The 22,720-nt window shown below is 39.0% G+C and overlaps 1 protein-coding gene across 1 annotated transcript; it reads right to left on the minus strand.

Annotated features, from left to right (window-relative positions):
* Window positions 1-11,439: 11,439 nt before the first annotated feature.
* LOC115666874 (disease resistance protein Roq1-like) lies at window positions 11,440-13,123 on the minus strand. Its single transcript, XM_030588524.1, has 2 exons — window positions 12,405-13,123; window positions 11,440-12,220 (listed from the first exon to the last, which is right to left on the minus strand). Exons 1-2 carry the CDS (start codon window positions 13,121-13,123, stop codon window positions 11,440-11,442), a joined length of 1,500 nt encoding a protein of 499 aa, XP_030444384.1.
* Window positions 13,124-22,720: the final 9,597 nt, after the last annotated feature.

Genomic DNA, 22,720 nt, shown 5'->3' on the forward strand with positions numbered 1-22,720 from the left:
GTACGTTCCTTATTCAAATTTTGGCGGGTATATTTTTTGACATCTTTGGCAGAATATTTTTAAAATCGTTACTTTTGGAAGCAAATCAGGTATGTATTCTAATTTATCTGATAAAATGTGCTTAATATATTGTTATGATATCATCATGCTTGGTTAAGCTTCAAAGAGTATATTTTCTTCCTATTTGTTTGGGATATCTTTTTATTTTCTAAAAGTAACTTTTCCTTCCAAAAATTATTCACCTCCTTTTTAAACCCGTCCTTCTCTTTACAAAACCCTATCAGTACGATCTTTTACTCTCAAAACCTTCCGATATTCAGAGACTCTCCTCCTCTTCCTCCAAAGATCGAAACTTTCGTCTCCAAAAGTGATCATCATGCCGGTCAAGATGGTGGCCCGTAGAAGATCCTCCCGTATTCTCAATCACGACTCAAAGTCTACCGCACCGGCGGAATATTTGGAAGTTTCAGATTCAGAATCCGACCATCCTGAAGACCCTTCTGAAGCGTCAACACCTCAGCGATCGTCTCCACCAAAATCGTCTGGTAAAACTGATTTTCGGTTCAGAAGCATTAAACGTGTGTGGGAAATTTATCAAAGGTTGAAAAGGAATAATGCCTCTGAGTCGGTCCTTCTTGCTTGTCTGAAAGACAACGATCTTCGCTCTGAAACTCACCTTGTGCAAACCTATTATGAATATTGCACTAAATCTGAACAAGTTCCAACCAGCTCTACCCCACAAGAGACTTCCTCCAGAAAGGGCAAGGAAAAAGTTGGAGAAACTTCAACTTCTTCTGAAAGGAAATCGGTTCATGTAAGCCCTAAGTCCACTAGTACCTCAAAATTTGTTATTCCTGATGATGATGCACGATTTTTTGAGACTTTTGAGATAAAGGTGGGCATAGCATCTGGTTTGCCTGGAACAGGAGGCTTGTTCAGAAGCACTGCACATCATATGTGCTACAAGTTGTTACTTGCTAGAGGGGTAATGAACAATAGGACTGTGGATTTCGAATACCTGGAGAAGGCTGACATTTCTGTACAGCACCTGTTTGAGAAGTTAGGGATTTATGAATTTTGCCTTCAATCTGCCAATACTTATGCTGAATTGACTGCCTACTTCTATTCCAATCTTTCAATTCTGTCACCAAATTGGATACAGTTTACTGTTGGTGACAAGAAGGTTGACTTAAAGGCGCATGAGTTGGCAAGGATAATTGGAGCCACACACTCCAATTTTACTCCGTTGGCAGTGAATCTTGAAGAAGCTTCTCAGGTGGCTTCTGAAAATCCAAACTTTGCTCAAGGATCAAAGCACCATATCTCCTATTCTGACTTATCCAGACGATCTGTGATCTTGCATAAGATCATAATAAACTGTTTGAAGCCAAAAGATACATCAAAAACTGACCTATCAAAATCAGAGATAAAGCTCATTTGGGCTATCTTGAAAGGTCAATCCTTCTCTCTCCCTCACCTCATCATATTTCATATGTACAGAGCATTACAGAAGGATAAGGGTCATCTGCCATATGGAGCTTTAATCACTCGTATCTTTATGTTTATCAATATATCTATTCCTGGTGAGTTGCGTGAAATCATGCTACCTCTTATGTTTGTTGGAGAACGAATGCTCTCCAAAATGAAGAAATTTGAAGATGTAAGGGACAGAGTAAAAGGAAAAGAGGCTCAAAAGTCAGAGGCAAAATCTGTTGGAAACAAAGTTAAGAAAGAAAAGGAGCAAAGGAAAAGAACCAGTTCAGCCAGCAAGCAGCCTGATTCTCCTACCCCACTAAAAGTGTATAGCAAGAAACGTAAAATTCTTCTGCATGATGAAAATAATGAAGCAGAAGCAGAACACTTTGAAACAGGAGGCCCAGAACATGTTCCTGAACCAGCTTCCAAGGTTTCAGAATACATTCATGCAGGACATGTTTCTGAAGATCAAGCACCTGTTCAGGGGGAGATTCCACCAGAATCAGCCACAGGGTACAATCAGTCTGAGGAAGCTAATGTCCAAGGTCAGCCATCCGAAAATCAGAACATCCTTTCTATTATGCTTGAGATTAAAGACAAGCAAGCTGCTTTAGAACAACATATGCAGAATCTACATAAAATTGTTGAGGAAAACACCAAGGCTCAACAACTTCAGGCAGCAGCAGATAAAGCAGCATTAGAAGAAGCCATTACTATGTGCTCATCCAACATGGATAAGGCCATAGGTCAATGCAGTTTGAAGATTGAGGAGGCTGTCTCTATATTGGAAAATTTTCAACTGATTCGTACTCCTAAAAAATAGCCTGTTTTTTAACTTTTCTCTCCACATTGTTCAATTGGTCTGTAATATATCTCATAATTATTGTTAGACTGATTGATTACTTAAATCTCAGTAACTTATTCTCTCTATTATTATCTTTTTGCTGATGACAAAAAGGGGGAGAAATTATATTGCAGATTTACAGGTTATATTCAAAGGAAGAAAGACACAGATATCAATAGAGTTTGCTCTTTCAATCTGTGTTTCATGAGCTTAATATGTTTATTTATTTTCAAAATAATTCAATCTGCAAAGAAAGTTTTGTCACCATCAAAATGGGGGAGATTGTTGAGGAAAACTCCTATTGATTTTGAAGTTGACAAAACCTTCTATGTTATTGTAAATCTGATACTTATTCTGAACAAATTTATTCCAGGTCTGTATATTCTGGAAGCTCAGAAGAAAGTTATTCAGACTTTACAAACTGTCAAGTATGTTTTTGAAGACCCACATAATCTAAGTTTTGAGATTCGGACGCATAAGTTATTCGAGATGCGAGATGCGAAGCGAAGTTATTCGGATGCGGATGCAGACGAAGAAATTATTCGGACGCAAAAAATTCTTGAGCCTTGACGCGAAGTTCTTCGATGCGAGACGCAGAATTTCTTCGGACGTTAATTGAACGTAACACAACGCTAGTGATCGGCATGGATTTCACAGAAGGAATGTTCTGATTGTCTCAATCTGAATCAAATTGATTGACAATCAAACATCACGACAAGAATGCATTACAACGGACAAAGCTCTACTTATGGAAACCAAGATTCTGATTGTATGGGCGATCAGAATCAGCGGGATTCAGAATCTGTCATCCAACGGCTACTCAATCCTTATTATACAAATCTGTCCAAAGTGAAGATTGGAAGATGATCCTCTGAAAGCTGTCCAACGGCTAGTAGAGGAGTATTTAAGAAGATCAACGAGCAGCAGAAGAGATACAGATTCAAGAATCAACAAGTCCAAAAGTCTGAGCATACTCCAATCATTTCTCTTGTCGTTCTGAGCAAAAAATTAAGATCTTGAGGGACACTTTGTAAGAGTGATTGTGTGAGATACAGAGTCCTATCATACACAAGAGTGTTAACACTCAGAAGTTGTAATTCCTCTTGATTACATAGTGAAATACAGCCAGTAGGCTGTAAGCGTGGGAGAGTGGACGTAGGCTTGCTATAAGCCGAACCACTATAAACTTGTGTGCAGATTCTCTATCCCTTATCTCTTACTTTACATTCTGCACATCAAGAGCATCGTCTATATAATCTGTCTTGAATCTGAATTTTATTCAGACTCTTCTATGATTTATTTTGTTTCCGCATAAATTATTAAAAATTGTTTTAGATCACCTATTCACCCCCCCCTCTAAGTGATCCTTGCTAGTTACATCACAAACAAGGGACGGCTAGATTCAGAATCAAGCAGAGGAAAGAGAAAACCCTGAGAATGGAAGGAAGGCTGAGTGCGAGTAAAGAGATGAATGCAGAAGCCGATCGAAAGCTGTCGAGACTTGACTCTGAGAGACTACGATCCAGCGGAAGCTGTTCATATGAAGGATTGCTCAAGTGAAACTCCCCAGAAAGATGACTGTTGATTGCGTTGGCGATTGTTAAATTTTGTATGTTACGTCATTGAGATTGTTGGTGACTATGTTGAGTGACTAAAACTAATTGATATTTCAATAAAATTAAAGTCGATAATTTTCAATAAAAGTTGGAAACTTCAAAGGTGGTGTTGGTAAGTGGCAATAATAAATGCCGTTAGATTCTAAAAATACTTGTTAATCTTAGAATGTATAAAGAAACAGTGATACTTTTCCGAAACCTAGCAAGATAAAAAAAAGTTAGTGGGTGACTAAAATTAATTGGTATCTTACCATGTCGAATGTTGATACAATAATCAAATCAAGGCTGGTAATTGCTTATGAAAATCAGTAACTTCCACGACATTGGCAAGTCGTAAAAATAAATATTGGTAATTGAAATAGTTGACAGTTTTTTAAAGCAAAAATAAGTCCTTGTACTTGTCAAAAAACGTGTTAAAAAGTTACTAACGCTTGACTAGAGGTGAGCAAAGTTACTGGTCATTTTTCGGTTACAAAGTTGTTTGACAATTAACCAGCGTCGTTTGCTAAATTACCAACACCGGATTAGGTTCCGTTTCTTAGGGCACGGAATGCCAATGCCTAGGAGGGGATATGTCATGATTTTAGGCGTTCACCGTCCTAAACGGAAATATGATATGCCTATGAGGGCTCGGAACTCCAACTTTGTTTACTCATAGATGATGGGTACACTTTGCTTCTCCAAACTCAAATGATTAGTTTTAATTGATGAAAGTACTTGTTAACTGTCGTGGCTGCTTCTTAATCTTTCCCCTCCGTTTTAGCCAAACACTGGAAGAATATTTTCAAATCTTCATTGGTTTAGAGTAAAAGGTCCTGAGTTCAAATCTTCCATTTATATATATGCATGGCCTAATCTTAGATCAAAGCCTAGCCTAACCGTGAGGAGGAGTGTTGGAATTTTAAATCACAATTTCATGTATCGGCTTAAACAAAACATTTGCAGTCTAAGTCTATCGCAATAGCTCTAGCTGTCGACATCGATTTGGAACTTTGATCTATTCCATGAAGGAATGACAGCTCGGGGATTGCTCGAGTCAACTCCCAAGCACAATCTTCGTCGTGTTAAGCCTGTGATAAATTATTTCTCGTACTGTTATGTTAAAGAAAAAGCCTATTTGTTCGAAAAATATAGACATGTGTAGACATCACTTAGCACGAAGCTCTCTCCGTGTGCAAAGAGACTCTTTCCCCTTTCGTCTGAATACGATTTCAATCACACATCATCGCGGCAACGGCCTTGTGACGCATCAAAATTCCACGTGGCAAATGGTGATTGCAGCTGATCGAGCTGGAATTACGCATCTGACCCACTTAATATGGAGAAGTTATTGCATGATTAGTACACTCCCTAGACCATTGCCATCCCAATCATTAATTGTGTTGGACTTATCATTGGACCCATATGATTAACGGTGGAGAGCTTCCTCAATTATCAGCTCGGTTATTAAAGATGACCAACGGACGGGCTGCTCGGAACGAAAATGGACTAGCTTGAGCCACACCCTTACATTACAAGTTTGGTCTTGCCCGAACTGACCGTTTAAATAAATTTTATATCATAGGCAGGCTTGTTTAGTATATGAGCGTGCCCCAGCCCAATGATCACCTCTACCAATTAGTAAAATGGTAACGTTTTTCTGTTATTCTTGAAAAAGCATCTTCTAACTAGGCATTTGATCGATCGCTTTAAAGATATGGACATCAATCATATGTCAACTTAATAAATGTAGGAAGTTTTCTCCATGGAAGAGTATGGCCAATTAGCAAAGTACCTGTATTTTGATGAAGGGTCTTCTTGACAAGGGACACTTTGTAAACATACTTTACAAGGGACACTTATTAATCATTCCAAATAGCAACTGCCTTATATAGTCATTTACTCTCTCTCTCTTTTTATTTTTTTTCCTGGGTTTGGCCCACATGAGGGGCGACACCTGAGCGCAGATGACATAAGAGGAGAACCCCCTTTCGATAGATGTATTTCATTGATGGGCTAGGACTGAGCCCATCCAATGAGTTGCTAAGAGCGCGGCTCCCGACATGTTTTGACGATGACAAATGATAGGAATGGATCACCTTACACATCAAATAGGGGGAGACTGTTGATGAGCAATACGAGCAAACACTAACAAGAATGTGAGCTTTATAGGCCGGGTCATTAGATGAACATAACATGTATTAACTATACATGAGTTCAACAAGTCCACAGCACATGACTAGTGTTACCGGACTCGTGTTAAATGAGACATAAATTAGTTCACATGCATAAAAATAATATAATTGATTTTTTTTCAAATTGGAGAACAATAATTAACTAGCGGCGGCTACGAAATAGTTGATTGAAGTATTTTTTAGATTTCAACCAAAAAAAAAAGTAGTATTTATATTGTTTAAAGTTTTTAAATGTAGAGAAGTTATTAAGATGAGTAGGTTTAATGGTCAAAAGTCAGATTAAGAAAATGGAATTGCAAAACGTCTAAGTTCAGCGATCAAATAAAAGTTTATCGACACGAAGCATAATTTGTTTTTCGATTAATAGTTAGATAGCTATTAAAAAATGGGTGAAGGTGGATTTATTTTTTATTCTCGTAGAATCACAGCAACGACATAATCGTTTTATTTTCATATGGATTCTCAGAGTGAAAAATACAAGGACCTGATTTTTCTATTTCCAGATTGCTTTGATGCTTGATGCGCACTAAAAGCGCCCCACCCAATTAATTCCCGGGACACCACATAGAAATGGCGGGAAAATTGGATTGGGATTGAGCCCTAGAGGGAAACGTGTCGAATTTTTCTTCAAGGCGTAGCGCGAAATCATCACTCAGAACTAGGCCTTCTTGTATCGATCGGAGCTTCAAAGCAAGATGTCAGATGAGGGAAAATTATTGAAAAAGTCTTAAATTTATTGTGATTGTGCCAATTCAGTTCAAAACTTTTTTTTTGTCAATTAAGTCAAAAACTTTTTACATTTGTGCCAATTTAGTCCATCTAGATAATTTTAGGTGGAAATCGCTGATATGGACGCCAACCGTCTTACGTGGCGCGGCCAGCATTAACGTGGATAATTTTTAATAATATTTTAAAATTTTTATTTCTTTTTTTTTTCTTCCCTTCTTCCTCTAGTAGGCGAGGTCAACCTTGCTAGCCATTGACAAGACTGAGCCTCACCCATGCCATTGCTGGGTGGGGTAAGCCTTGCCATGGTTGGGTGAGGCTCGACCTCGCCTAGCGACAGCGAGGTCGAGCCTCGCCCACGAGTCGCCCTTGCCGGCCACAGGAAGAAGGGTAGGAAAAAAAAGAAAGAAAAGAAAAAAAATTTAAAAATTTAAAAATTTAAAATATTATTAAAAATTATCCACGTCAACGTCGATTGCGTCACGTAAACTGAAGTTCATGTCAGCAATTTCCGGCCAAGATTGACCGGATGAATTGAATTGACATAATCGCAATAGGGTGAGGACTTTTTTGGTAATTCTCCAGTTATAAGACATGATTTAATATTTAAATATTCTATTATAGGGTGAGTATAGGTGAAAGTAAGCACAAAGTTGTAGAGAGGTAATGGAAAAATTGGGATTGAGGGAAAGAGAAGATGATGGGTAAAGAGATGGTGGAGAAGAAGAAAAATTTGGAGTGTATCGAATATTGTTGAGATTGCAATTGGAGCAAAGGTAATGTTGATCTGGGGTAGATAATTTGATGTGTTTTCGTGCTCCGATACCATGTTGATGTTTAGGCTGCGCATGACAACTTGCCAAACAGTGTTTGATTCTGTTCTTTTGTTCCCATAATCAGTTTGGGAACAGAAATGCGTTTGTTTAATTTTTTGATTCTGGGCACAATTTTGTCAAAAATTGTTCCCAGAATCAGTTTTGGAGTAGAATCAAGAATAAAAAAAAGTAGCTTCTTGATTCTGAGAACAATTTTGAGAATCAATTTTTTTTTTCTTCTTCCTTTTCTTGGTTTTTAATTTAGCTTCTAATGTCCGGCCCGAGGACCGCCCTCGCCGGATCTGATGAGAATAAAATATTTTAATAAAAAATATTATTAATAAAAAATATTTTACCGGCCATGGCCGGCGACCAGGCCATGACCATAAAAAAGAAAAAAATATATTTTTAATAAAAAAAATTATTAATAAAAAAAATATTTTACCGGCCATGGCCGGTGACCAGGCCATGGCAAAAAAAGAAAAAATATATATTTTTAATAAAAATATTTTAATAAAAAATATTATTAATAAAAAAAATATTTTACCGGCCATGGCCAGAGACCAGGCCATGGCCAAAAAAAATAAAAATGTATACTTTTAATAAAAAAAAATATTTTACAGGCCATGGCAAAAAAAAAAGAAAAATATATATTTTAATAAAAAATATTATTAATAAAATAAATATTTTACCGGCCATGGCCGGCGACCAGGCCATAGCCCAAAAAAATAAAAATGTATATTTTTAATAAAAATATTATTAATAAAAAAAAATATTTTACCGGTCATGGCCGGCAACTAGGCCATAGCCAAAAAAAATAATAATATTTAATAATATTTAATAATATTTTTATTAAAAGTATTTTTCTTTTTTTTTACCATGGCCGGCGACCCGGCCATGGTAAAAAAAAAGAAAAAATACTTTTAATAAAAATATTATTAATAAAAAAATATTTTACCGGTCATGGCCGACGAGCAGGCTATGGCCAAGAAGGAGGAAAAGAAAAAAATATTAAAATATTTACAAATATTATTAATAAAAAGAAATTTTGTGGCGTTATCAAACGCATTTCTGTTCTTTTTCTATTCCAGGGATGGAATTTTGGGCCGTTAACAACGTCTTAAAGTGCTCGGAATCAATTCAGGCACGTAATAAAAAGAATCATTTCGAGCAGAATGCTTAGGCACAGAATCGTTGTCATGCGCAGCCTTAGAGTCAGAGAAAATAACAACAAACTATTTATGGCTGCCCAACCCCCATTAAGGTTGTATTATATGTATTCATAGGAGTGACTAATCACCGTAAGGGTACAAATAGAAATATAATTACAAAAAGACCCATAATACATATAAATTACATAGTAATAAGTTTGTTGTCCCTAATTGTGATAAGAGATCTATGAACAAGGACTACATCTGAGTAGAAGCTGCAATTATCCAGAACTTCTGTAATGCAAGTTATCTCCTTTCCCTTGAAGAAATAGGCAATATCCAGGAAAATCTCCTTCCCTTACTGCTTCAGTCCATAATGATTATTCTAAGCCGTCAGAAACTTTCCCTTCTTGACGTTTTTTAAGAATGTCACGTACTCTCTGCCATATATAGTCATTTACTCTCTCTCTCTCTCTCTTTTTATTTTTGTTCTGGGTTTGGCCCACATGAGGGGCGACACCCGATCGCAGATGACATCAAAGGAGAACCCCCTCTCGATAGATGTATTTCATTGATGGGCTAGGACTGAGCCCATCCAATGAGTTGCTAAGAGCGCGGCTCCCGACATGTTTCGACGATGACAAATGATAGTAATGGATCACCTTACCCATCAAATAGGAGGAGCGTGTTGATGAGCAATACGAGCAAACACTGACAAGAATGTGAGCTTTATAGACCGGGTCATTAGATGAACATAACATGTATTAACTATACATGAGTTCAACAAGTCCACAGCACATGACTAGTGTTTCCGGACTCGTGTTAAATGAGACATAAATTAGTTCACATGCATAAAAATAATATAATTGATTTTTTTTCAAATTGGAGAACAATAATTAACTAGCAGCGGCTACGAAATAGTTGATTGAAGTATTTTTTAGATTTCAACCAAAAAAAAAAGTAGTATTTATATTGTTTAAAGTTTTTAAATGTAGAGAAGTTATTAAGATGAGTAGGTTTAATGGTCAAAAGTCAGATTAAGAAAATGGAATTGCAAAACGTCTAAGTTCAGCGATCAAATAAAAGTTTATCAACACGAAGCATAATTTGTTTTTCGATTAATAGTTAGATAGCTATTAAATAATGGGTGAAGGTGGATTTATTTTTTATTCTCGTAGAATCACAGCAACGACATAATCGTTTTATTTTCATATGGATTCTCAGAGTGAAAAATACAAGGACCTGATTTTTCTATTTCCAGATTGCTTTGATGCTTGATGCGCACTAAAAACCCCCCATCCAATTAATTCCCGGGACACCACATAGAAATGGCGGGAAAATTGGATTGGAATTGAGCCCTAGAGGGAAACGTGTCGAATTTTTCTTCAAGGCGTAGCGCAAAATCATCACTCAGTACTAGGCCTTCCTGTATCGATCGGAGCTTCAAAGCAAGATGTCAGATGAGGGAAAATTATCAAAAAAGTCCTAAATCTATTACGATTGTGTCAATTCAGTCTAAAACTTTTTTTTTGTCAATTAAGTCATAAATATTTTGCATTTGTGTCAATTCAGTCCATCTGGATAATTTTGATCGAAAATCGCTAATATGGACGCTAGCCGTCTTATGTGGCGCGGTCAGCGTTATCGTGGATAATTTTTAATAATATTTTAAATTTTTTATTTCTTTCTATTTTTTTCTTCCCTTCTTCCTCTAGCAGGCAAGGTCAACCTTGTCGGCCACTGACAAGGTTGAGCCTCGCCCATGCCATTGCTGGGTGGGGGCAAGCCTTGCCATGGTTGGGTGAGTCTCAACCTCACCTAGCAACAGCGAGGTCGAGCCTCGCCCACGGGTCGCCCTCGCCGGCCACAGGAAGAAGGGTAGGAAAAAAAATAAAGAAAATTAAAAAATTAAAAACATTATTAAAAATTATCCACATCAGCGTCGATTGCGTCACGTAAAACAGCTGATGTTCATGTCAGCAATTTCCGGCCAAGATTGACCGGATGAACTGAATTGACATAATCGCAATAGGGTGAGGACTTTTTTGGTAATTCTCCAGTTATAAGACATGATTTAATATTTAAATATTCTATTATAGGGTGAGTATAGGTGAAAGTAAGTACAAAGTTGTAGAGAGGTAATGGAAAAATTGGGATTGAGGGAAAGAGAAGATGATGGGTAAAGAGATGGTAGAGAAGAAGAAAAGTTTGGAGATATATTGAACATTGTTGAGATAGCAATTGGAGCAAAGGAAGTGTTGATTCGGGGTAGACAATTTGATGTGTTTTCGTGCTCCGATACTATGTTGATGTTTAGAGTCACAGAGAAAATAACAACAAACTATTTATGGCGGCCCAACCCCCATTAAGGTTGTATTATATGTATTTATATGAGTGACTAATTACCGTAAGAGTACAAATAGAAATATAATTATAGAAAGACCCATAATACATATAAATTACATAGTAATAAGTTTGTTGTCCCTGATTGTGATAAGAGATCTATGAACAAGGACTACATCTGAGTAGAAGCTGCAATTATCCAGAACTTCTGTAATGCAAGTTATCTCCTTTCCCTTGAAGAAATAGGCAATATCCAGGAAAATCTCCTCCCCTTTCTGCTTCAGTCCATAATGATTATTCTAAGCCGTCAGAAACTTTCCCTTCTAGACGTTTTTTAAGAATGTCACGTACTCTCTGCCATGGCTTCAACATTCTCTTAGCCAAAAAGGAACCCAAGACATCAAGGGCTCGAGGAAGGCCATTAGCGCGTTGAGTAACCTGCTTTACATGCTGCACGAAGTGGTTACTTTTAAAAGTTTTCAAACAAAGTAGTTCGACAGCTTCATCAATAGATAATTTTTTAGCCTCATATATGGCATTTACTCCACATTGGAGAAGCAAATTTTTGTTTCTGGTTGTTATGACAATCCTGCTCCCAGGTCCAAACCAATCAAGATCTCCCGCTAATTTTTCCAACTGCTTCTTTTTGTCCACGCCATCAAGAATAAGAAGAACTTTTTTATGTCGCACTTGTTCTTTTATCATGTTGGCTCCTTCCTGATCGTCCCTGACTCTCACGTTTTCCCCTTGGAGAATATCCTTGAGAAACTGGTTTTGAAGAGATATCAGACCATACTTTTTTGAATTTTCTCCGACATTGGCGAGAAAACTATGGCCATGATCAAATTCACCGCAGATTTTATCATAAACTGCTCGTGCAACAGTTGTTTTGCCTATGCCACGCATTCCGCATATGCCAATAATGCGCACATCATCCTCACCCAAGCATAGAAGTTGAACTACATTTGCAACACGGGAATGCATTCCCACAAGGCCGCCTGCTACATAGGACCGCTGAAGACTCAGTCTACTTTCGATATCTCCAATGATTTGCTGAATAAACTGTGTCTCAAATCTGCAACGAAGAAATGCAGATGATTAATTCCCCAGTGAGCATCGAGGCTGTTTACTTTTGGAGGAGTTACTCATGTATTCTGGTTCAGGTGAACTATCATAATACAGAGTATGACAGTCACGACATTCTTGGCATGCAGCATAAAGAAAATAAATCATTCCAAGTTAGTGGAAGAGAGGCCTACCCATCATTCAAGTCTCTTCCGGCTAGAGCAGCTACTTCTGTCAGTGCATTCTTCCACCTCTTTATATCTCCCATGTCATTCGTACGAGTTTCCTCAATTTTAGCAAAGTCGGTCCCAAAGTTTCCCCTTAGTTTCCGTACGTCGGATGGATTGACCTTGTAGAAGATCGGTATCACTGATCCTTCATTGATATCCTTGCACTCCACAGCGCTGGCAACTTCTTCCAAGCACCAAGTAGAAGAAGCATAGTTTTCAGAAAATATCACAAGTACATATCTTGACTTCTCTATTGCCCCCAATATTCCTGATTTGATGCATACTCCCCTTGGAAGATCTCGGTCATGATCATCTTGAAAGGCTATAATTCCTTTTTGCCGCAAACCATCATGCAGATGGTCGACAAAGTTTTTGCGGGTATCCTCACCCCTGAAACTCAGGAAAACATCATACCTATATCGAGGAGAGGGAGCTTCATGATTGCTTGCGAGAGCCTTGCAGAGGATGCCACATCTTCTTGGACAAATTTTGTAAAGACAAGAGAAATAAATGCATCTTGTCCTTATAGGAGTCCTCAGAAATAGATCCGAGTTGTGTTGACGATTCAACAAAGATGAGGATAGTTTTCGGGGTTGAATAAGAGCACTAGGTCTGATCTGATACTTCCATTCCAGGGCCGAAAGAGATGAATGAGTACAAGCAAATGCTCCCTGCGTGATCATTATATTCCTGCCAAGATTTTTCAAGCTTGATTTAACAAATTACTACAGTCTATCACCCGGAAAAAAGAAGAAAGAAACTTTCAGATATCCTCTGTAAGATGAATGTAACGTTTAGCGAAGGTTAGAGGCTTAATCTTGACTAATTTCTTCTTTGGAACTTCATGATGTTATGCCATGAACCATCAATTCGTAAAGTTATACTATCCCAGAAAAACCGGAAAAAGAAATGAAAGAGACTCTAAAAAGTGGAAATTCTCAAGCAATTGGATTCGGTCACGGCACTTCTAAGAGCAGAAGATGGTCAACTCGGCACACAATCGCGAAAAGGACACCATAATTATCATAACTTTCTTACGATACTCACTCGAGTGACAATTCTTCAAGCGATCCAACACTTGTGGTGGACCTTTTCATTATTATGGTGCATAAATGATCGCTTGAAAAGTAATGACATTCAAGTAAATGTTTTTAAATGTCTCGATACTCAAATGATCGATTGAAAGTTTATAATGAGCGTTGTACGAAAGTTACGACACTTATGGTGTCCATATCCGGCACAAAATAACACAATTAAACCTACAAAATTCTTGGAAGAAGATAATCAAAAAGGAAATGGCAGTTTACCTCTGGAGCTTGTGGTGAACATTTTTATAATTATAGCGCTCAAATGATCGCTTGAAAAGTTATGACATTCAAGTAAATGTATTTTAAATGTCTCGATACGCAAATGATCAATTAAAAAGTTATAATGAATGTTGTACGAAAGTCACGACACTTATGGTGTCCATGTCCCGCACAAAATCAACACACAATTAAATCTACAAAATTCATGGAAGAAGATAATCAAAAAGGAAATGGCTGTTTACGTCTGGAGCTAAGAAACGGTGAAATGCATACAAACTAACAAACAAGGGACGGCTAGATTCAGAATCAAGCAGAGGAAAGAGAAATCCTTGGGAATGGAAGAAACCGAGCGCGAGTAAAGAGATGATTGCAGAAGCCGATCGAAGCTGTCAAGACTCGACTTGTGAGACTATGATCAGCGGAAGCTGTTTATATGAAGGATTGCTCGAGTGAAACTCCCCAGAAAGATGACTGTTTTTTGTGTTGGCGTTTATAAAATTTGTATGTTACTTCATACTCTTTTCCCGCCATGTGGAGCAAGGTGTAATTTCCTATATTCTACCCATTTTTTTATTCTAAAATCCGCAATGGTATGTCATCGAGATTGTTGGTGCGTGACTAAAATTAGTTGATATCTCAATCTAGTTAATGATGATCATTTCCATAAAAGCCGGAAACTTCAAAGGCATTGGTAAATCGCAATAATAGATGTTGTTAGATTCTACCAACCACAATAATAGATGTTGTTAGATTCTAAAATCACTTGGTAATCTTAGGATGTATAAAGAAATGACGATACTTTTTCCAAACCTAGCAAGACAAAAAAGTTGGTATGTGAGTAAAATTAATTGGTATCTTACTATGTCAAATGTCGATACAAAAATCAAATCAAGGTTGGCAATTGCTTTGAAAATTTAGTAACTTTCACGGCATTGGTAAGTTATAAAAATAAATATTGATAGACTATTAAAGTCGGTTGACAATTTTTAAAGCATAAATAAGTCTTGGTACTTGTCAAAAACTTGCTGATAAGTTACAAACGCTTGACCAGGAGAGCAAAGTCATCGGTTATTTGGTTACCGGAGTTGTTTTGACACTCCTGGCATCGTTTGCCAAATTACCGACGCAACACCGAATTAGATTTCGTTGCTCAGGGCACGGAACACCGACGTTTGGGAGGGGATTCATCGTGATTGTAGGCCTTTAAATATCCTAAATGGAACTATGATATGTCTGTGAGGACGCCTATATGGGCCTGGATCGCCAACATTGTTTGCTAATGGATGATGGGTACACTTTTCTGCCACAAACTCAAATGATTAGTTTTAACTGATGTTAGGGCAAATGCATTTGTCACGAGTATTATCCTGCATGGCAATGCAACTCCTCGAAAGGTAAACACCCATGTCAACTCAGCGTTTACTTCCATGGCGGAGTCACCTGTCAAAGCGTTTGGTTCGTAGTACTTGCAGGTGAGATGAAAGCAGTTAACTGTCGTGGACGCTTCTTTGTTTTGCCTCTCCTTTTTAGCTGAAGACTAGTAGGATGTCTAACTCGGAGCCGAGTCTATCGCAGTAGCTCCAGCTGTTGATGAACACATCGATGTGGAACCTTGATCTGCTTTGGTCCACTTCATTCCAGGTCTGTTCCGTGAAGGAATGACAGCCTGGGGATCGCTCGAGTCAACTCCCAAACAGCAATCTTCATCTGTGTTAAGTCTATGATAAATTATTTCTCGTACTAATATGTTAAAGAAAAAGTATTATTTCAAGAATATATACATATGTAGACATCAATCGGCACGAAGCTCTCTGCATGTGCAGATCGTATTTATGTATTCGCTGGATATACTTCTCCCGCCATCTGAATCTCACCAAGGCCAAAGAGACGTTTTTCCTTTCATCTGAACATGATTTCAATCGCATGAACGCGGCAATGGCCTTGTGATGCATCCATGTTCCGCGTGGCAAACGGTGATTGCGGCTGCTCGAGTTAAATTGCGCATCTGACCAACTTAATATGGCGAAGTTATTGCATGGTTCATGCACTCTGTAGACCATTATCATCCCAATCATTACTTGTGTAGGACCTATCATGTAGCCCATATGATTTAGGGGTGAGGATGATCCAGGTGGGCGGTTCCCACCTTCGAATTAGGAACCGCCCACTAAGGACCGATTCCAAAAAATTGAAACCGAGAGCTGCCCATTGGTTCCATGGACCCACCCGGGAACCGGACCGGACCGGCGGTCCGGTTCCCGGGTGGGTCCATGGAACCGATCCCACCAAGCTTCGTGCGATTAGTGGCTTGTTTTCCAATAAGCCAAAGTAAAGCAAAAAATTTTCAAGCAATAAACAGTAGAGATAGACTTGGTCTCTATAATTTATAGACCATGCAATATTTCTTCCTCGATTACCAATCCGGTTAGTAAAGGTGATCAACGGTCGAGCTCCTCGTAAGGAAAATGGACTTGTTTGAGCGACACCTTACATTCATTATAAAGCCCGGTCCGGCTCAAACCGAATGTTTTCATGAAATTTTTGTATCATGGGCAAGCTTGTTCAATATATCAGCACGGCCAGCCCAATGATCACCTCTACCAATTAGCAAAATGATAGTGTTTTTTTTATTATTCCTGGTTAGAGGAAACTTCTTTTAACCAGACATTTGATTGTTTGCTTTAGAGATTAAATTATATGTCAACTGAAATAATTCTAAGTAATGGCTAATTTGTTACCCGGAGACAGTTTTCTCCATGGAAGAATATGGCCAATTAGCATGAGAACAATCGTCCATTCCAAACTTGCTCCAGGCTCCACTAACATTAAACTCTTCTCCAAAAGATGTGGTAAATAGAGCAACCGACAATGCAAGAATTATACTTGGACATCTCCAGCCTCACATCAATGGGTAAGGTCTTCGTCAACACTCAAACCCAAATAGCCGCCGCGTTATTACAGTCACTCTGGAGTACTTCTTTTTCGGGTTTGGCCCACTTAAAAAGGGGGACGCCTCGTTACGGATGACATTAGAATCGAATAATATTCAACAGATGTATTTCATGGATCGTCTAGGACTAAGCCGATCCAATGAGGGCTAAGACTGCGGCTCTTGACATGTTTCTCGGACGATGCAGGTTAGGGATGGATTGCACTACACATCAAATATGGGGAGAGTGTTGATGAGCCACATGAGCAAACACCGACTAAAATGTGAGCTTTACAAACCGGGTCATTAGATAAACATAACATGTATTATGTGTACACAAGTTGGACAAGTCAATGAACGAGCGCGACTAGTGTTACCGGACTCGTGTAAAATGAGACAAATTTGAATTGACAAAAGTGCAATAGATTTATGATTTTTTGTACAATTTTCCCTAAAGTAGAGTCATAACCCGTCATCGAGAGGGGCTTCAAAAGTGACTAATATGTTTTTGCTGTACGATTTTATTCGGAGTTTCTCCAGCCCACTAGGATTTTTGGCCACAAACGTGTGTGAATAATGCCTTCGCCACCAAATATTGTTCAACTCGATCGTGCCAATGTTATATTTGTAATGTGATCCCACATTTAGGTTTGACCCACGTTTTCTCTTTTGAGTGACGGTTATCCACTGTCGGTTTTTCCACTCTTCGTACCCCTTCGGTGACAACCGCCCTCTTCGGTAACCGCCTTGATGGGAAGCGGTTTATAAAGATGAACGTTCATTCCATAAGGGCTAACACAAGGTCTAACACAAACCCTCTCATTCGGTAATACACCATCAGTACGCAAGGGGATTGGGTTAGTAGAGTGCGCCCGTAATCGCTTCGAATTGACGTCGAACTATCGTGGATTTCCGACGAACGTAAAGTTGAACAATGGCTGGAGGTCAGTTTATTTACGATCTTGTTTTCCGCATTTGATTCTAATTGTGCATAAAATTTATATGCATGATTAGAATCCTTTAGTTTTAGTCTTACATTTGGTATCAGAGCATGTTTAGTGCCTCTGCCTTGTTTTTGTTGAATTTTGGGTGCATTTTTCGGAGCTTTTGAAATGAACAGTAATTCGGGCATTTTGGGGCTAAGAGGGAAATCGCCGATTCCAGCCAAATTCCGGCGACCCACTGCTCGACTTTGGACCGGCACGGTCACACCGCCATGGAGAAGAATAGCCCTAAGTTAATCTGGCATTTCGGTGATCGCCGGAGGCTGTTTGAGCGGCGGAAGTTGCGAGTTGGGGTTTATGCGTTTGGACGGAATTTTGCTTGATTCAAGTCTATTTCTTGGTTGTTTTCGCCGAATTTTGGGTCCATATGGTCGCGCCGATGTGGTCTCCGAAACCCATTAATTATTTTGGTATGATATGGGCTACCGAAGGAGACCCATTCGGACGAATGCGCGGCGGATCGGCGAAGAACGGCGAAAAATGGCAGAAAACGCTTCTGTTCGCGCGGAGGAAGAAGCGCGTGGCCGCCACGCGCGCGCAACCGCTGGCGCGTGGTCTCCACGCGCGCGCAACTGCAGGCGCGTGCGGCCCACTCGCGCGGCAGTTGCAGGCGCGTGCGGTGCACGCGCCTGCGCGGTAAAGAAGGCGCGTGCCCGCCACGCGCCCGCGCATAGGGCAGGCGCGTGCCGCGCACGCGCCCTGGGAACCGGCGCCCCCTTCGGTTTTTACACTCCCGCCCCCGCTTTTTACCCGTTATTACGATTATGCCCCTTGCCGAATTAAGTTTATAATTTTGTCCTTCATGCATTTTATGAGTATTTTTATGCATGAAATTAAATGTCCAGTGATCCATATATTTTAATTAATTGAGGAGTAGCCACAGCATCTTTAATTAATTAAATTATATATTAAGAGCATTCGGACCACATTTGGAAATGGACATTGATTGTAATTAATCTTATTAATATGATGAATTTTATCCCACGGGAATTTTCATTATATTAATTTGATTAATTAGGTGGAAATATCATATTATTTTTCTTAATTTACCCACAGGGATTAAGGAAAGGAATATAATATGATAGTTTCTTCATGAAGAATTTATGAATCTATTTAAATTAAAAACTTAGCCCACAGGCAGTTTTTATGTTATGTGATTCATATTTTGTGACATGTTTTACATTGGTAGAACATGATATATGTTGATTTTGCCTCAAATTTTGTGACATAAGCATGATTATTTGATATGCAGTTTTGCAACCTGTGAATTTCTCTGAATTTAAGAGTGATGTTCCCATACTGAATGGTGAAAACTATAAAGTTTGGAAGGAGTCAATTCTTCTTCAATTGGGGTGCATGGACATTGACTATGCTATAAGGAAAGACGAACCACCTGCTCCTACTGACACGAGCACTGCAGCCGAGATAACCCTTTATGAACAGTGGGAGCGGTCCAACCGCCTTAGTGTGATGTTCATAAGGACTAAAGTATCTCCTAGTATCCGTGGTTCAGTCGCTCAGCATAGCAATGCTAAGGCTTTATTGGAGGCCATTGATGCGCAGTTTGAGACTTCAGAAAAGGCGCATGCGATGACCCTGATAATGAAGTTTTCATCTCTAAAGCTCACAAGTGTTAGAGGTGTGCGTGAGCACATCATGAAGATGAGGGACATTGCAGCTCAGCTGAAAAACCTTGAGGTTGAGATATCTGAATCATTTCTTGTGTACTACATTCTGAACACTCTCCCACAACAGTATGCACCTTTCAAGATCTCCTACAACACACATAAGAATAAATGGTCAATTAATGAACTTATGACCATGTGTGTTCAAGAGGAAGAGAGGCTGACTATGGAATTGGGAGAAAGTGCTCATTTGGCAACACAAGAAAGGAATAAGGGTCACGGCAAGCAGAAAGGGAAAGGTAAAATACCTCCCCAAGCTGACATTAAGAAGGAATCCAAATGTTTCTTCTGTAGAAAGAAGGGGCATATGAAGAAGGATTGCGTCAGATTTAAGGCCTGGCTCGAGAAGAAAGGTAATCCAACCTCTTATGTTTGTTATGAATCTAATATGGCTGATGTGAGTCACAACACTTGGTGGATTGATTCTGGTTCTACAATCCATATTTCGAATTCCTTGCAGGGTTTTCAAAACCACAGGAAGCCAGTGGGAAGTGAACAAAGCATCTATTCGGGAAACAAGATGCGTTCGCATGTAGAAGCTATTGGGACATGTAGATTAGTTCTCAATAGTGGCTTTGTTTTGGATTTGGAAAGGACCTTTTATGTTCCAAGTTTCTCTAGAAACTTAATTTCAGTTTCAAGACTTGTACCTTTGGGTTACTCTTTTAACTTTTCAGATTCAAACTTCAGTTTATTGTTTAAATCTGAAATTGTTGGGAGTGGTATTTTGTCTGATGGTCTTTTTCGAATTAATTTACAAGACAATGCCTATTATAATGCGATGCATGTTCATGACAATGCTGGTATAAAACGATGTGTTGTGAATGAAGATTCCTCCATGTTGTGGCACCGGAGATTGGGACATATCTCCATAGATAGAATTAAGCGATTAGTAAATGATGGAGTACTCGGTACTTTGGATTTTACTGATTATGATATTTGCGTGGACTGCATAAAGGGAAAGCAGACCAACAAGACAAAGAAAGGTGCCAAGAGGAGTACAGACATATTAGAAATCATACATACGGACATTTGTAGTCCTGATATGGACTCGTATGGTCAGAAATACTTTATCTCCTTCATTGATGATTACTCACGTTACATGTATCTCTACTTGCTTCATAATAAACATGAAGCGTTGGATGCCTTTAAGGTTTTTAAGGCGGAAGTAGAGAAACAATGCGGCAAGCAAATTAAGATCGTGAGATCAGATAGAGGTGGAGAATTTTATGGTAGATACACTGAAGATGGACAAGCACCTGGTCCGTTTGCAAAGTTTCTTCAAGAGAATGGGATAGTTGCCCAATACACTATGCCAGGTTCTCCGGACCAAAATGGCGTAGCAGAAAGAAGAAACCGAACTTTATTGGACATGGTGCGGAGCATGCTTAGTAGCTCCAAACTTCCTAAGTCCTTGTGGACTAAAGCTCTTAAGACGGCAGTGTACATATTAAATCGAATTTCAACCAAGGCTGTCCCAAATACGCCTTTTGAGTTATTCAAAGGTTGGAAACCAAGTTTGAGACATGTACGCGTTTGGGGATGCCCGTCTGAAGTAAGAGTCTATAATCCACAGGAAAGGAAGTTGGACCCAAGGACTGTAAGTGGATATTTTATTGGATATGCCGAAAAGTCCAAGGGATACAAGTTTTATTGTCCATCTCACACTACTAGGATTGTGGAATCAAGAAATGCTAAGTTTCTTGAAAATGACTTGATTAGTGGAAGTGATCGATTGAAGGACATTGTTCCTGAGAAAGATCATTCAGATACTCAACCTTCCACTTCAAGTATTAGGTTGGTTGTTGTTCATAACGCCCCTTCAGTTCAGCCTGCTATTGAACAACCAACTATTGAAGTTCCACAACTTGCTGATAATGATCTGGTAGATCCAGTTGTTCAACAATTACCAGAATTGTTGAACAACCAGTTGAACAACACGCTCCTCCAGAGAATGTTGATACAACATTAAGAAGATCTACTAGAATGAGGAAATCAGCAATTCCTAGTGATTATATTGTGTATCTACAAGAGTCTGACTATAATATTGGAGCTGAGAATGATCCTGAAACGTTTTCACAAGCCATGAGTAGTGATAAATCCAATTTGTGGTACAGTGCCATGAAGGATGAGATGAGTTCTATGGCATCAAATAAAGTCTGGGATTTGGTTGAGTTGCCTAATGGTGCAAAAGCCATTGGTTGTAAATGGGTCTTCAAAACTAAGAAGGACTCGTTGGGCAACATTGAGAGATATAAAGCTAGACTTGTTGCCAAAGGATTCACTCAAAAGGAAGGAATTGATTACACGGAGACCTTTTCTCCTGTATCTAAGAAAGATTCTCTTCGTATTGTTTTGGCTTTGGTTGCCCATTTTGATATGGAATTACATCAAATGGATGTGAAAACGGCTTTCCTCAATGGGGAACTAGAGGAAGAGGTTTACATGAAACAACCTGAAGGATTCTCCTCTAGTAAAGGTGAGCATTTGGTGTGCAAGCTTAAGAAATCTATATATGGCTTGAAACAAGCATCCCGCCAATGGTACTTAAGGTTCCATGATGTCATCTCTTCATTCGGCTTTGTAGAGAATATCATGGATCAATGCGTATACCAGAAGGTCAGTGGGAGCAAAATTTGTTTTCTTGTGCTATATGTGGATGATATTCTACTTGCAACCAATGATAAGGGGTTGTTGCATGAGGTGAAACAATTCCTCTCTAAGAGTTTTGACATGAAGGATATGGGTGAGGCATCTTATGTCATTGGCATTAAGATCCATAGAGATAGAACTCGAGGAGTTTTAGGACTATCTCAAGAAACTTATATCAATAAGGTCTTGGAGAGATTTCGGATGAAAGATTGTTCACCAAGTGTAGCACCCATTGTGAAGGGTGATAGGTTCAATTTGAACCAGTGCCCGAAGAATGATCTAGAAAGGGAACAAATGAAGAACATCCCATATGCTTCTGCTGTCGGAAGCTTGATGTATGCTCAGGTTTGCACTCGACCTAACATCGCTTTTGCTGTGGGAATGTTGGGAAGATATCAGAGTAGTACAGGGATAGACCACTGGAAAGCTGCAAAGAAAGTGATGAGATACCTTCAAGGTACTAAAGACTACATGCTTATGTATAGACGGACTGACAACTTGGAAGTAGTTGGTTATTCGGATGCGGATTACGCTGGTTGCGTTGATTCTCTAAAATCAACATCAGGATACATTTTTATGTTAGCTGGCGGAGCCGTGTCATGGAGGAGTGCGAAGCAGACTTTGATTGTTACTTCCACTATGGAGGCTGAGTTCGTTTCTTGTTTTGAGGCTACCTCGCATGGTGTATGGTTGAAGAGTTTCA

Source organism: Syzygium oleosum, unplaced genomic scaffold (assembly GCF_021117445.2).
Source record: "Syzygium oleosum isolate NSW1041296 unplaced genomic scaffold, Sole_v2.1 Sole_v2.13, whole genome shotgun sequence".
Taxonomy (NCBI): domain Eukaryota; kingdom Viridiplantae; phylum Streptophyta; class Magnoliopsida; order Myrtales; family Myrtaceae; genus Syzygium; species Syzygium oleosum.

Coding starts and splice junctions, on each gene's coding strand:
- LOC115666874 (XM_030588524.1), bottom strand. CDS start 13,123: ATGATCACGCAGGGAGCATTTGCTTGTACTCATTCATCTCTTTCGGCC. Junction 12,221..12,404: donor GGAAGAGACTTGAATGATGG/GTAGGCCTCTCT, acceptor TCTTCGTTGCAG/ATTTGAGACACAGTTTATTC.